Below are 16630 nucleotides of genomic sequence, written 5' to 3'. Positions count from 1 at the left end.
CATTCTGACATTAGATAAAACAATGCTTTAATAAACATAAAACATTTAATATTAATATTAAAAATAGTTGCGCGTGTGCTTATATTTATTATGGCAATATTTTATAAATCAGCTTATTACGTGTCGTTCAATTTAGATTAATAATAGCGACGAAAATAATAAGGCGTAAAAAGAAAAAAAAGTGAGCAAAAGAAAAAAAAAATTGTCCATACTTATCAAAACCTCGTAAACAGCCTCTTAATCTCGGATTGGTCTCAATATCTCGTCCAAGGTGCCATAATGTCACGAATCTGTTAAATGCATCGATTTTCTTTTCCATACTCTCGTTCATCAGTGCCAAACCAATTGCATCCTCCACTGCGTCACAAGAATCATCCAGTGCATGATGTAATTCGTGCAAAAGCTCGACACATCGTATTCGAAACTTATGTACAGGTAGTTCACCAAGATGATTCCATAATCTATGTGCCAGCATCTGCAATTACAAAATCACCACGATTTTTTTAATCACTTTCTTTAAGTTAACATTTTGGTAAAATCAATCTTACGTAACAATATCGTTACGTAAAATTAATTATTGCGCGAACTTTATCAAATAATCGGATGTAATATTATTATAGACATTTTTTTTAAATCACTTCGAAGAAAAAACGGTTATCATTATCATTTACAGAAAAATATTTTGATACATACCGTGTAGAAGAGTACCGCCTATCAATTTTAAGCTTTTTTTTTTTTTTTTTTTTTTTTTCGTTAATTTTAATCAATTTCTTAAGTAAAAGTTTCATTCCATTATTAAGATAAGTTCGTTCAAAACACTAAATATATAAATATATATTTGTAGTCAGTGTATTAAATTTATGTTGTACATTCGTAATGTATTAATGCAAGTAGTAATAATACCATTAAATTGAAAAAAATAAAATAAAATAGTCGAATACATTTGTCATTTTTAAAAATTATATACGCATATGAACATTCGCGAAAATCGTAAAAATTTTGAAGGTTATTAAAAAAATATATATATATATATAAAACAGATCAAATAAAAATTGCCCGCTATTTAAAATACTCTCATTATTATTCTTCAATGTAATGGTAATTTTTAAAGAACGAAGCACTGTTTTTTTTATTTTTATTTATTTATTTTTTTATTTGCCAAGCGTCGCCTGACATAAAGTTGGGCAAAAAAATATTGCGGACGTACTTGAAAGACGTCGGTGTAATTTTTGAGATACGTTATGTGCCACTGCTTGAGCAGGGGCACAATGACGACAGTTGTGACACCTTCTCCATGAGTCTGTCTAGCAGAATCGCTGTGCGCCTTCGACAATGCAATAAGATCCAGAAGTGTGGCAATGCTCGTGAGTTGCAGGGATGGCTGCACATTTAGCCAACAGCTGCAAACGATCAAGACCTTCAACCATTTCGGCAGATTGGCGTTATCCCGTGGCTCTTCCTCCTCCAATAAGCCGTCACCCGGTAAGAAATACGTCGGGAAGGTGGACAACTCGACGAGTAAACTCGATGCTACTCTCAATACCTCTTCCCAATACGATGAATCTATCGATTCCACGTAGGGATACACAAGATATCCTTGAATAGAGAGAGAGAGAGAGAGAAAGAAGAATCTTTGCTTTTAACATTATTTATTACATTGAGTAATTATAGTTAAAAAAAAAAATACATGAAATTTTAAATATTTATTTCCATAAATTTAAAAATACTTGATTATCCGGTATAATGAACTTTATTATTTGTTTTTTTTTCTTGCAATTATTAAAAAATATTAAAAAAAAATAAATAAATACGTAGACATAAATATAAATGTTGTATATACTATCTATATCGTGTATTATTTAGAAAATAATCTTGAAAACTTTATGAATCGTTAAAATTTTAAGATTATAAAGGCTGATTTTCACAAATGACAGTTTGATAAAAGAACATAAAATAGTATTACCTTTTTTGCAATTTTCGCACAGTCTTATCTTTTTCACTTATCGGTATACTTATTTACCAATTGCGATTAACTTTGGCTTTAAAAATGATTAAAAGAACTTTTAGAAATACTTTATATACTATTGTAATCTACTCGCGCGATAAAAAAAAATCAATATAGATTGAGTTGATATAAAATAATTTATAAGATTCTTAGTCAATGGGGATTTCGTACATCTGTCGATCGTATCTAATATATATTATCAAAGTCTAGTCGAGATCGTTGATACATTTATTTTCATGATATGACACATTAACTTTTCGCATTGAATTTGTTTAATAAACTGCTGAGTACTTAATCAGTTATGTCATATAAAGTGGAGCTTTTATGTATTTAATGTAAAATACGTAAGTTCGAGGATTAAAGAGGGATGACTAGTAACATTACTAAATTCTATTTTTAAAATGTTATGTATAGACAAACAAGATATTGTTGTTAAGATGTTAAGATGTTTATTGTTAAAAATTAAAAGTGAATCATTGATAATCTATTCTTATTGTTATTATCTATTAAATCATTATGGAAATTAAGGAAAGCTCATATCTCATAAATATACACATCCAATATGAATATTATTCTACATTTAATCAAATGGTATAATTATGAACTTATGAAGTTGATTTATGTGCATTTTGTTTTCTATATGCTGGTAGCATGTGCGTAATGTTGGAATAAAAATTGATAATTGAAAAATATCATGTTCAATAAAATCAAAAATTTTTCTTAATCAAAATGTATCTGATCAATATTTCTCACGATTAGTATATACAACATATTCTAAAAAAAAAAAAAAAAGACATGCGTCTTAACTATTACTTAAACTCATTACTTAAACTGATCACAAATTAATCACAAAGAAAACCAGCCCATAAATTCAAATAAATATGGAATATTTAAAAAATTCAATGTAAACTATTATTACGTAGGGTCGAGGTAGACGATTATAACTTACCCTTTGGTTCAATTTCCGACGGAGATGGTGAATTTTGATTATATACTTTCAAATCCTCAGGGTCAAGCTTTGATTTCAACAATTTCTCCAGATGCCTCGTACGCTCGTCAAAGCTTTCCTTACACGAAGGCATTCTCAAGCAACCAAAATGATACTCATAATCACTTAGTCTTGGCACAGACATGTTATCTTCAAGAACGCGACGGATAATGAATTTAACATAAAATTTCTCGTACAAACGCAGGCATTTTTCCAACATAGAGTGCTGGATCTGCTGAGCCGGGGATGGGCCTCGACTCACCGAATTAAGGGAACACATCGATGATGCATCCCTCGCACCGAAGGTAGTCTTTCCGTCCGCGCTTAAACCTAGACTGGCGGTATCAATCTGATAATCACTGCTGTTTAAGTCCTCCAAACTCTTGTTACGGCTCATGGAGCTTGGGGACTTTGCGTCTTCGCTAACGATAACGGAAATGCTGCTTACGTCCACCTGAATTGAATAGGCATCCGATAGTTTAGACGTGCTCTTGCTTGATTTTTTCTTCGTCTTTTTGTCGTTCTTCTTAGGAGCACCGCTCGAATTGGCACGCCTTCTTGGGCTAAGAAACCAAATACATAATGGTTTGTTTCAAAATATTTAAAGGCTATCGATAATTAAGCGGATAAATAGGTTGAAAATTTACCTAGGGCTACGATCCGATAAATTATGGGTCAATTCGACAGCGGTGGGTTTATTTAATTTACTGTCCGACTGACTCTTTTCCAAGGGAATTGCAGCCAAACCACTTTCGATGGGTAATGCGGTCCCATTTGAATCTAATTTCATCTCGCCGCTTTCTGACTTTTCAACCGTTGAATTTGCTGAGACGGCTGGTTGTACTTTCGACAGAATTTTTCCACATAGCTTCAAACTCATGGTTATTTCCATGGGTAGTAAAAAATTTATGCAATTTGAGAGTTTATCGATGATGCTGTGAAAGAGGCTGAATTCACGAAAAGAAACAGAAAATAATTCTTTTTAAAACACTTACGATCAATCCCACGTATATGCTGAATTTATTCATTTGAGAAAATGGAAAATGTATATAAAATTCAAGAAGAATATAATTAATATATACAAAATAAGTATAAAAATCTCATTTTCAATATAACCTCATTATATATTGCATATTAAGCATATCATTTTGTTTATTTAAATGTAATTTAAAATCATTATATATATATATATATAAGAAAAAAGTTATTTTTATTAAAATAAAAAGTAATATATTTTAATCCTCGATAATTAATATTGTTTTGAAAGCCGTTGATTAACAAATTAAATAAAATAAAAAATGTTTTTTATTATATTCACATATTTTTAATAATTATTAATTATAAAAATTATTTTAAATTTTTCGTAATGCATAATTTGAAAATTAAATACATAAATTTAAAATAATTTATGTATATTTTGTTTATTGAAGAAAAATTTATTATAAAAGCTAAAGCTTATATTAAAGTATGTCCATAAATTTTAATCTACATTACTTATCAATGGCTTATAACTTTTTAGAATAAAATTATTAATAATGCATTTTTACATTTATAAAATGAATAATTATTGTGAATATAAATAGATTTTGAGATTACGTTTATAGATTTATATTTAATGCATGGAGGGACAGATACTTATAATCTCGATAAAAACTTATTTCATATTAATTAATTTAATAGAATTTACAATTTATAATTATTTAGAATTACATTTGTGCTTGCTATCTATAATGTTTATATTATCTACAATCTTCATTAAGATCGTAATTAAGATTAATGATACCGTTTACTGATTTATTTTATTTATGTTATAATTTAGTTTATAATTTCAAATTAATGTGGCAAATGAAATGCTCTGGCAATGAAAGTTACGTTATTAAATGAAGAAAGTCAATGGCTTGCCTCGGTAAATGCTCGGATGGTGTATCTATAAATGCATCGAGAGAGACAGTCTCGAGTAAAAACTCGGTTAGCATGCAGATTTCCACCAGCGATGGCAAGCCACTACCGACTTCTTTGACCATCGGTTTTTGCTTTTCCTGCCATTGGCATAATCCTCTATTGCTGTTAATTTTTTCACAAGCTTTCTCAAATAAATAGCCGCAGTGTATCCATACATATTGTGGCTCCAAAGTCGAAAATAACAGATTCACAGATTTTATCACTTCGCTTGATTTAGAATGTTTACTCGTTATGGAACAGGCGTTATAAAATGTTCTAAAAATATATTAAATTAAAACTGTTGCGTAATAATCGTCCAACGATTATTTCATTAATTTAATTATTGTCAATGCAATCCTATTATTCATATGGCATGTTATTCTATGTAGCTACAAAAATATATCTATACCGAATTACCAATGTCTTATTACATTATTTTACAGAATGCATGTAAATAGGAGATAATTTTACGAGACAATAGTGTGATGTAATACGAAATGAGAGTTAAAAATGGAAACTATAGAAAAAATATTGAATGCAAAATAATATATTAAAAGTGTGTAAATGTAATCATGTATTGATATTATTTTTATAGCTCTTATTATAGATAAAAAAAATATTTATTGGTCTTTCAATAAGCAGCGATAAATATGCTCTAATATTAATTTTTTGCTCACCTATAAACTTCGTATAGAATATCATCGAGAATAACAGGACCTATATCGGGCTTATCCAATAAGGAAATCAAAATTCTATAAGGTTTTAAATCCTGGGGATTATCGTTACAAATGGTTTTTAAAGTCGACTTAATTGCATCTATTAGCATGTCCTTGGAGTAAACGTCGAAATACGCAGTTGAAGTTTCATTTGTGCCACGGTCTTCCTTTTTCTTTAAAATTGACGTATTCACTTCAGTACCCAACAACCATGCAAACAGTCGTCTACAAAAAAGAGATATCAAACAAATTTCATAAAATTCGATCGATCGACCACCCTTATTTTTTTAGCATAAATACAGAAATCGGTCTTGTGTACCTATTTAAGCTCATGTCACGTCGCAATATTGTAGTTAAAGCAGCGGTAAGTATATTAACCATATCTTTCCTCGACAATTGACTATTATGCACAGGAAAACCAACAAGCAATAAATCTAAAGCACTTCTCTGAACTAATACAGAACTATCTTGAACCCCAGCACATAACGCGGAGACCTGTTCTCAAGATATTTTTCTTTTAATATTTAAACTTTATTGTTTATTGTAAGCAAGTGTGATAGTATATAATGAAATTGTCGATGACATAGAGTGATTTAATTAAGTTTAAATAAACATTTAACAATTATGAAATTTATATTTAACAAAAAAATATAATATAACTATTTAAATCGACGTAACTGTCCATCAAGTAAATAAACATTTTTTCCATTAAATGAACTATAAATGAAATGGAAAGGAAAATAAGATAGATAATTACTAAAGATACTGTGAATACGTAGATAAGTGTATGAATCATTATTAATCGTATTCTTATACTATTGGTTTTATCTAAGATAACATTGTAAAAGAATATTGAAATTGACCTTAAAATCATTAAATTAAATTAATTATTATTCAAACTCATCGGCCACTTTCATGCAAATTCAGTCTTATATTTTAATTTTGTATAGTGATAAGAGAATATCTAAATGCTGCTTCATAAGCCTATCGATACAAAGAAAGAACAAACACTGTGAATTTCATTTTCTAATCTAATTATTAGCAAATATCTTACCATAATATCGACATTAGTCCCCATTATATAAAGTTGGTCTTCCATTGGTAGCTTTTTATGAAAATGTGTTAATGCAAATGAAATTGCTGGCAACCTTATTCCAGAATTAGAAGCTAGACAGTCCCATAAACATGCATAAAAGTGTTCAGGACCTACACCGTCGCAAACTTTTTCTAACAATGAATTAGTCCTGTCAAAATGATCGGAACCTTCTTCTAATCCTGGAAGAACACCACTGAGAAAACCACTCAATCCTGGTCTTAATCGTTCTCCAAGTGGAACAAAATGTGTTTCATAAACAGTCAAAAGTAATGGTCGTACATTCATTGCGGCATTACCCAATAATGGAAAAAGACCTTTAAAAATATTTTAAATTACAGTAATAAATTTAATTAGAAACTTTTAATTTAATAGATTAACAAGATATAAATTTAATTAAAGTGACAAGAGTTCCCATAAGCGCTACACAGCATAGCTTTAATGTACTTTACTTTATGATAAATAACAACATAAGCACAAAATAACGAGCATGGCTGAACGCCGTTGCCCTCATTGTTTTATAATTGTAATACTACAAACCAAATATCAAATATTTCAATTCAATGTTGTATAATAAACGCATTAAAATCTCTTTACCTTTGCATTATAAAATTATATCCTTTAGTCGATTAAATTAATTTAATTGTAAACAATTTAGCCATCCCATAGTGTAAGACAACATACCTGCGCTGTAAATAAAAAGTTCATGACTCAATCTATTTGTGCCCATACACTTAAATATAATATCATAAGTTTCTAGAGCTTTCAAATGAACTCCAGGTGGTAAAGCTGGATGCATACATTGTGCAAGTCTTTTAGAAATTTTAATTCTTCTTGGGATTACTGGAAATTTCATATGACTCAATAGTACTTTATTAAGCTTTCCCAATGCAGATATCAAATCTGCCCACTCGCTGGTATACTCAAAATTTTTGAGTGCTTTGTCCACAGCTGATACATAGCTGTAATTTAATATTTGATTTAAAAAAAAAAAAAAAAATCCATAAACTACGTGTATTTACAAATGTAATAATTTCGAAATATATAGTCTTCGAGAAAAAGAATTAACAGAAAAGACTTATATATCATATATGATCTAAGCTTAATAAGTAATCTCTATTAGTCCAGTCTTTTAGAAAATATAAATAACTTTATCATAAGATTATTGTTTGATAATGTAATACTTTTATAACATTTAAATATAATTAATACTTAATTGATCTAAAATGAAACTTTGTATTATTGCACACGATAGTGTAATTTACATATATTTTAGAAATACTTTAATAAAAACATAAAATATATTAATAATTTCCACAATTCTATGTCTGATAATTCTCAGGATAAGGTAAAATATTTTTTAAAAAGTAAACAAATCATAATAGACGTATCGCCTGTAATTAATTATTTTAAATAAATGTACTTGGATGATTGCGCGTGGGCTGCATGCGATGCATCTGCGAATATAAATTACATTGTAACACTTACACTCGATATTTTGAGTCTTTCATCAGCTCATACTCCTCCAAAGCTATGGAACCCATTTTGGCAGTTCTCCCTTTCCAACTTGTTTAAATAAAAACAGAAGCGATGATCACTCACGAGAGCTGAGATTAATTGGTACTACCATCCTTGCGTACCAACAATCTTCATTCAATGATGAAACAGCTAACATTAAGAATTTATAAACCAGCATATCCCACCTTACACTATAAAATGTTTAAAGAGTCAACTGGAGAAACTATGTGATACAAGCACTCACAACAATAGCAGAGGAGAACAATGTATATGCTCGTCGTTATATTAGACAGCCTGAAATATTGCCTTGCTGGCAACAACAGTCAATGTCAAAGTCAGAGAATAAACGTAGTACACTCGGTAACCGTAAAATAAAATCAGCAACGAGCCTATATAGGACACACACGCACACTTCAATGCAATTATCGCTTGAAAATAATGAAGCTATTTACTCAGCGATGTTGACATTTGTTATACTACGCAATCGTCTGTGCTCTCTTTTTCTTTTCTCTCTAGCGGCACGAAAATTAAGAAACGAAAGATACAGCAATAATGATGGCATAACAGACGGTCCAAGTGAAACCAGCAGACGCGTTTCCCGCACCTACGTTCGTCCGCGAAAAGCGAGAAATTTTCTGCAGTACAATGAACGCGCGCACTACATTTGCAGCAACTGTTCGTCGACTGGCTCTTCAGTCCTCTTTCGTAGACATTTTTACACTCTCCGTCCTTTTCTACTCGGCTCGCACTACTCAGTATTTGCAGTGTATGCGTAAAACGTTATATATGTATCCATATAGCATCCAATAATACCTTCAGTGCTGCCTATCTTTGGGGGGGGGGGGGAAAAACAAAAAAAAAACAAAAATACAACAAAAAAAAAACAAAAAAACAAAAAAAAAAACCACATTTAAAACATTATTCGAAAAGATGATGAAAGGATAATCGATCAGATGAAACGAAACATTTGAAAATAACATATCAGTTCGTACTACATTGAAAAGTGGTATGGTACTGCGGTTATGTTAAGCTCGTGAAATATAAGGTAGGCAGGGCGAACGTACGGGTTGGTAGAACTGCTGGCTCAACTTTTTTTTTTTGTTGACACTTTACGCTCACAGAAAATAGAGGTAGAACAGCTGTAATTGCAGATAATTAAAAGACTTAAGTGACTTAATAGATTAGTCTTATTAGATTCGAGAATTAGATTCGGAATTTACGGATTTACAATTAAAATAGTGAATTAATCGTGCGTCATTTCGGATCGGTGTTTAATTTTATAAATAGTGCCAGCATTAATTTCATTGAATTAACATTGCTAATCTCAAGTGAATTAAATATCAAATATATATATGAATATAATATTACAGGCATATAAGTAAAAGCGGATTTAATGATTTTTTGCATGCAGAAAATCTAGATATATTATCGTACTATTTCCATAAATAGATGGATACTCGGCGATACCCGAAAAGAACAAGGAGAGTGCTTTAATGTACATTATGACGTAAACGTAAACGTCGCTCTCTCTCTTTTTTTTCATTTTATTATTTTTTTTTCACGCATTTGCCGTCGACAAGTGTATGAATTTTCATTTATTAATTTTAATACAAAATATTTCAAATTAAATCCAATGAATCTCAATTATGAACGTACGCACGAGCGTTAATTAAATTAGTAATTGTTTATTATTATTATTGGTAACATTTAAAGCCACCAGTCGAACGGTTAGTTCGAAGAATTTGGCGCTGCAGTCGTTACACAAATTTACATACGCATCGTATTATTTGGCGGGCACGTATTTGCGTCTTTTATTCCGAAATTGCAGAAAGAATAGCGATTCGCTATTCGAATACCTACGACGAGTAAGAGCAGCAAACGTAGAGCCCGGCAGCAAAAACGAGAAAGAAGCTATCGCAAAAGTAAGAGTGAGTGAGAGAGAAGTAAGTTTATTCAGTATGGCATGCGTCGTAGAAGCAGCTGCTTCTGTTTTCGCGAACGATCAGCGATCGCATCTACGACAACGACGTTAAAACGAGTTTACGAATTACTTCTGTGCACGATATAAGCTGCAAAAGCAAGCAAGAGAAAAGAGAAGAAAGACGAAGAGAAACTTTGCCGAGGTTATAACTTGGAGACTTATAGAATCGTTCGCCTCACGACTCATACTCACGACTACGACGCATTCTCTTTCTTTGTCTTTTGACCGACTGCGCCAATCGCCAATACGACGAATCTCTCAGCACAAAGGGACAGAACGCACGCACGGCTTCGTGCGCGGGTGACGAATAATCGCTGTAGAGAAGGTGTTAGCCGGCGCGACGATAACTTTAGGAAAAGAAGAAACATGACGGCCGATCTGTCGGAGCTACGTATGAACGTAGCTGCGCTCAAGCGGGTTGATCCCTATGTCAAGGACATCCTGGAAACAGCAACTCACGTTGCACTTTATACTTTCAATAGTGAAAATAACGAGTGGGAGAAGACTGATATCGAGGGTGCCCTCTTCGTGTATTCGCGCATTGGTGAACCCTACAACAGCATTCTTATTATGAATAGGTAATCGCTAAGTCATTTTTTATTTAATGATAAAATAGCTGCCCGTGCATCATGGATGATGATGATGATGATGATGATCGACCGATTTTCGAAATTCTTGTTTTTGTTTTTTTTCTTTCCTTTTTTCTTTTCAATACATATGGTAACTAATTTAATGAAATTCATTAAATAAGACAGATATTGATTTCTCCTACTCTTCAACGATTTCATTTTAACTGGCAAATGTTATTGTTAAAATTTATTTACACAATCATATTTTGCATTCTTGATTACAGAGCAAGTTTTTAGCTCATCGCACAATAATATTGTTTAAAAAATTTTAAATTAATTTTTTTTTAAATTTTTCTGTTCAAAATATTATTGCAATACGTCATAAGTATTATGATATTTTTTAAGGGAGTTTAATCAAATAAGGGCTTTTATTTGAATTATAAAATATTCTGTAGGTTTATGTTTATATATGTACATATATATATATATATATATATATATATATATAGGTGCGCGCGCGTTTATTTCTGTGTGTGCACGCATACACGTGTACAAATTTTTTATTGAATAGAAGCTTTAATTAATAGAATTTTGAGTAGAGAAATATACCTGTCTCGTTAATATTTTCGTTTATGAATAAAAATAATTTATTTCAGACTAAATACAAACAATCAAGTAGAGCCAGTAACTCCAGGCTTAGATTTACAATTACAGGAACCATTTTTATTGTACAAAAATTCAAAGGGTAATATTTATGGTATCTGGTTTTACGATAAAGATGAATGTATACGAATTTCATCGATGCTAAACAAACTTGCCAAGGAATCAGTTTCTACTAATAAAGTAACGCCAAAGAATAAAAAGACTGTGCAGAGAAAATCCAACAATGTTGATATATTCAGCATGCTGAGTAAAGCCCAAGAAGATTTTAATACTAATATAAGTAATAATACAGAAAGAGGTGTTAGGGGATTAGATTCTAAATCTCCAATGAGCAATGCAATCGGAGAGCTTTCCGGAGCTTTATCAGCCATGGTAATGGCCCCAGATGTTACATCTAAAAGTGTTATGGACTTTTTTGCAAAAGCCAAAGTTAATACCGGGCATTTCAAAGCTGGCGATCAACCTCAGGCAGGTACTGCTGTAAATGAGGGTAAGCCTCTATTGGCCCGTTTGATGTCTCATCCAGCAGCGCACACTGTAGAGCATATTGAAAAACAACAGAGATCCATTACACCTCAACCATCGGTACCGACTCAATCACAAGGTGGAATGATTTCTATGAATAATCAAAGGTAGACGATCAATATTTTATAAGGTTTTAATTCATAATAATTAATTTTTAATGGTTTTTAAATGTTTACGCTCTTCACTGAATGTTCTATTATTGAAGTATTAATAATTATCTTATAAATTACAATTTTCACACTTATTTAAAGTAAAATAATGGATATTATTTTGCAGTTGTGAAAATTCAATAATAACGAAACTCAGAAACAAAATGCCTACTCAATCGAATACAAATGCACCTACAGTATCCAGAATGATTAATCAAGAATATCCATCAGCGCTCAACTCATCTGCATGCAATGTTATCGTATGTCCAGAACATTCTGTAATGAATTCAGACGATACGAATAGTTCCTCGAGCTTCCTTAGGATACAGTCGCCCACAGCCAGAAATTCAAACAACCTTATAAATCAGCATAAAAGTAACGCCAATGTATCAAATTTTGTTGATGCATATGAAACACTTCATAAGCAGAATAATTCTGCATCCAGTAATCCAGTTTCGTTTGACTCTTTGTTTCAACACAGTTCAACGGTAAAATTTTATTTTCATCAATTAGTATTGATACATTCACTAAAAGGTTGTAGAATATTGAATAATTTTGCATATACTTCTTTGCAATATTGACTGATTTTATTGTGTTTATATTAACATTATTGAATTTTTATACAAACTGATTAATGAAAATTTTCAATTATTTTGCATGAATATGCATAAAAAATTATATAGTTTTTATAATAAAAATCTGATCAATAATTGAACTTATAATTTTAATACAATGAAATTGAATAAATATAAATTTTATAATATAAAAATTATTATTTATAACATAAATTATCAATATGTATTTTGAAGATAATAAGAAAAAAACAAATTCTTAATATGCAATAAATAGATATAAAAATTCATTAAACAATACAGTTTACAATGAATCATGTTTATAAGCTTGAAGTGATAAAATTTATAACTGCAAATACATTGTGTTAATGAAAATAATCTTGCTTGTCGTAATTGATAGCATATAAATTATATTATCTTAAAAATTATACGCGAACATAAAATTGCTAGAATTTTATGCTCAACATTTGTGTAAAAATTGACAAAAATCGTGTAAAATTGTTTCAGATAATTTCAATAGATATATTATTAAAATTTTCATTTACATTAAAAATAAATCTTTTATAATATATTGGTTAAAGATATTCAAAAACTGTTATAAGCGTGTCAATGTTCAATTTTTCGAATTCACTATAATTAAATGAATGTCTATCATAAGAATTTATTTCTATTTTATTTTTTCAAGTTTATATATTTATATATAAATATAATATATTAATTGTATATTAAAATTCAATAACTGCATTGACTTACGCAAACGTAAGGTTAATTTGTATAATTTCATATTAAAAAAGGTAAGTAATGTGTGGATTCAATATTGATAATAAATAAATATTATACAAATGGCCAAAAAAATAAAATAAAAATAATACTGCATATTAAAATATACTTTCTTATCAATAGGGATAATTTACAATTGTGGCATTCTTATCATAAATTTTCTCGTTCTTTTTGAACAAAAATGAAAAAGCGCCTGTTAATATTTTTTAGTCGAACGTATGCGATGACCTTATAGCGCCGTCGCTTACATCAAAAACGTCAGCTTTGTCGTCGAGTGGAGGGTCGGCGCCGGCACTCATCCCTCCGGGCATGTTTGCAGCCCCGAGTCCAGCCACCAACACCACGGAGCCACTCTACCGACCTGTCGAGCCTCTTACGAGGAATCAGCTGCTCCAAGCATTCGGCTATTTATTGCGCACCGATCCGGATTTCGTTAACAAGCTACACGAGGCTTACGTCAAATCATTCAGCGAAATCCTTTCCTAGGCATGGTACCGCGCCGACGATCATGACGACCATGAAGACCATGACGACCATGACGACAACCCCGTAGCTTACGTTTTTTAAAATATATTTTATCCAGCACCCGCAAACTGATGCGACGAGCCAGATAAGCGTCCCGCGTTGAGGTTGTAACGTTTCCATGATGATCGTCGGCAGGCAGGCCCCCAACGTTGCTACGTTGAGCTAGCCTTGACAAAAAGAAAAAAAAAAAAAAAAAAAAAAAAAAAAAAAAAAAACCCCCCGAAAAAACGAAAAAAAACCGAAATAAGTCGAAACGGTGACTGATCGAGTATTAGCGCCTGGACCAAAACGTGACTCGTCCGTCAATAAAGGAATTGTGCGTTTTCAAATGTTACGCGTATGAGGTCAGTGTCACCGTTCATCGTCGATTGTGCGCTCGCGTTGCTGATTTTTGCTTTAAATTTTTAACGTTCTTGCAAAACTTTGGAAGTAAAAGAGCGAAGTGCTTGTTGCAGTATTTTTATATTCTGGCGTGAAATAAAGTGCAGAGCGATACAAAATGTGAAATGCGAGCCAGTGCATGTACAGGAACCACTGACAGATGCAGCGCGACAATTTTTCTTGGCGATTTATAAAGAGAGAAAGAATCAAAGAGTGCGAATAAAGCGGGTACAATTTTATTAAGACTGTGATGACAACAAAAATTAAACAAAGAAATACAAATGATACGCTGTTCTACCGTGGTGCTGAAATTGACGCTGTACTTACTTAATACGTAGTACGACGAGAACGACTCATTTTATGGAGTAATGACGCGCACCCCTTTCTCCTCGTTTACAAAGAAAAAGTGTTTTAGGGTGTTGGCGTGCTACTGTATGTATGTCCGAAATGAAAAGAAAAAAAAAAGAAGCGGAAATAAACTGAATCCATGAGCATAAAAAGTCATTAAGATTAATTTGGCATGAATTAAATAAAAGAATACCACATTTTGCAAAAATCCTTTCATTATTTGTATTTTTATCATATATTTTTCAGTCGGGTTCCTCGATCCTTCATCGAGTCGACCATTTTACATGTCATGTTATACAATTTGTAATAATGATATAGAAATATCATATCATCGTTAAATAATGCCTAATCTATTATAATTATATCGTATTATCACAATATCATATTTTTTTAATGGAATACGATTTAAAGTGTGCTAACAATCAAGATATAAAAACCTCGATTTTCGGCACTTTTGTCTTGTCTGGAATTACAAGAAATATATATATATATATATATATATATATATATATATATATATATATGTATATATATATGTGTGTGTGTATGTATGTATGTATGTATATATTTCTAAATAATATAAATTATGACAGTGAAATGCTGCTCTTCCATGAAGACAGACAATAAATTAACGCAAATTATTTTGTAAAATCGATGAAAAAATCTACGTTACCAATATATAAAATAATTTATAACACTTTCGTTTACAAAATTTTAGACAATCATGATGTTTATAATGTTTTTACCAACAAAATTGTATTTTCTAATGTACAAATAGTCAACTTTAAAAGTGTATGTAGTCTCTACTTTAAACAATTATCGTTTACTTTATCATGTTGCAAGAAAAAAATTTTGATAACTGACTTTTTCATCGTTTAAAATTCAAAAGCAGTCCACTGATGGATACTTATTTTAAGAAAAAAACTATTTAGAATCACGCGTAACTTTATTATTTCTTACGCTAAATTCTTTAACGTTTTCATTGTTTTATATTTACAATTTGCATCCTTTACGTAAGAAAGCGTCGATTCTTTTTTAAACATACAACACACATTCATCAGTATAAATGAAACGAGGTCGTGATTTCATAATTATCATAAAATCGTTACTATCTTTCGCTCTTTACAAATGTACATTCCTATATATTTTTTCTTTTTATTTATTTATTTTATTTTATTTTATTTTTTTTTATTATTATTTTTTTTTAACAGAAAGAACAGTTTTATCGAGTTATAAATGTATACAGTAAACTTATAATTATACACAGTTATAATGTACAATATCGTTCCTTCAGAAAAATTCACAGCCGTATGGAACCAAGTGAGGCTCGTTTTATAGATTTTAAGAAAAAGATTGAAAGAATGAGAGAGTGGGTGTGAGCGAGATAGAGGTACAAAGAGATAGAGAGAGAGAGAGAGAGAGGGAAACTAGATAAGAAAATCGTAGTTTGATGAATTTGGAAGCAAACAAAATGAAACAGTCTACCTGTACAAAAAAGATTAAAACTACTCTCAAAATGACAGGAAAGCAATCCATGAATTTGTTCTTATAAAATTTGCAGAACCTCAACTTATATCCATAAATGCCACTGCTCTATTAAATTTTATTTCACCCATCATAACATTATTTTCTTTCCTTATTATTAGCTTTACATATAAACTAGAAGTCAATAATTTAAAAATTCTGTACAATTTCAAATTTTCTAAAATTATGTCTTTACTGTTAATATCTTATCTACATTGACTTTTTAAACAAGCCACTATAGTTTTTTTTTTTGTTTTTTTTTTGCTGCTTAATTACAATAGAGTGGGTAAATTTTTAAAACGTAATAATTATAATATTTTTAGATTATAAATGAAAAATTGCTCTACAGCTC

The 16630-nt window shown here is 30.7% G+C and overlaps 2 protein-coding genes across 2 annotated transcripts in view; one reads left to right on the top strand and one right to left on the bottom strand.

Moving 5' to 3' along the window:
• Nucleotides 1–8866, bottom strand: part of LOC105363436 (protein dopey-1 homolog) — a 29043-nt gene extending 20177 nt beyond the window's left edge. Inside the window, exons 1-10 of the mRNA XM_011501120.1 lie at nucleotides 8232–8866; nucleotides 7428–7705; nucleotides 6705–7060; nucleotides 5970–6145; nucleotides 5612–5875; nucleotides 4896–5210; nucleotides 3641–3940; nucleotides 2955–3556; nucleotides 1208–1596; nucleotides 213–475 (exon numbers count right to left, since the gene is read on the bottom strand). Of these exons, the coding sequence (XP_011499422.1) occupies nucleotides 213–475; nucleotides 1208–1596; nucleotides 2955–3556; nucleotides 3641–3940; nucleotides 4896–5210; nucleotides 5612–5875; nucleotides 5970–6145; nucleotides 6705–7060; nucleotides 7428–7705; nucleotides 8232–8287 (2999 nt within the window). The 5' untranslated portion in view covers nucleotides 8288–8866. The remainder of the gene's footprint in view (nucleotides 1–212; nucleotides 476–1207; nucleotides 1597–2954; nucleotides 3557–3640; nucleotides 3941–4895; nucleotides 5211–5611; nucleotides 5876–5969; nucleotides 6146–6704; nucleotides 7061–7427; nucleotides 7706–8231) is intronic.
• Nucleotides 8867–9930: 1064 nt separating this feature from the next.
• Nucleotides 9931–14019, top strand: DCP1 (decapping mRNA 1). Its single transcript, XM_011501119.1, has 4 exons — nucleotides 9931–10820; nucleotides 11468–12106; nucleotides 12276–12636; nucleotides 13711–14019. Exons 1-4 carry the CDS (start codon nucleotides 10609–10611, stop codon nucleotides 13984–13986), a joined length of 1488 nt encoding a protein of 495 aa, XP_011499421.1. The 5' UTR covers nucleotides 9931–10608; the 3' UTR covers nucleotides 13987–14019.
• Nucleotides 14020–16630: the final 2611 nt, after the last annotated feature.

This window comes from Ceratosolen solmsi, unplaced genomic scaffold (genome assembly GCF_000503995.2).
Source record: "Ceratosolen solmsi marchali unplaced genomic scaffold, CerSol_1.0 scaffold57, whole genome shotgun sequence".
NCBI classification, from domain to species: Eukaryota; Metazoa; Arthropoda; class Insecta; order Hymenoptera; family Agaonidae; genus Ceratosolen; species Ceratosolen solmsi.
Note: the sequence above shows the minus strand (reverse complement) of the source record. Positions and strands in the feature narration are given on the sequence as shown.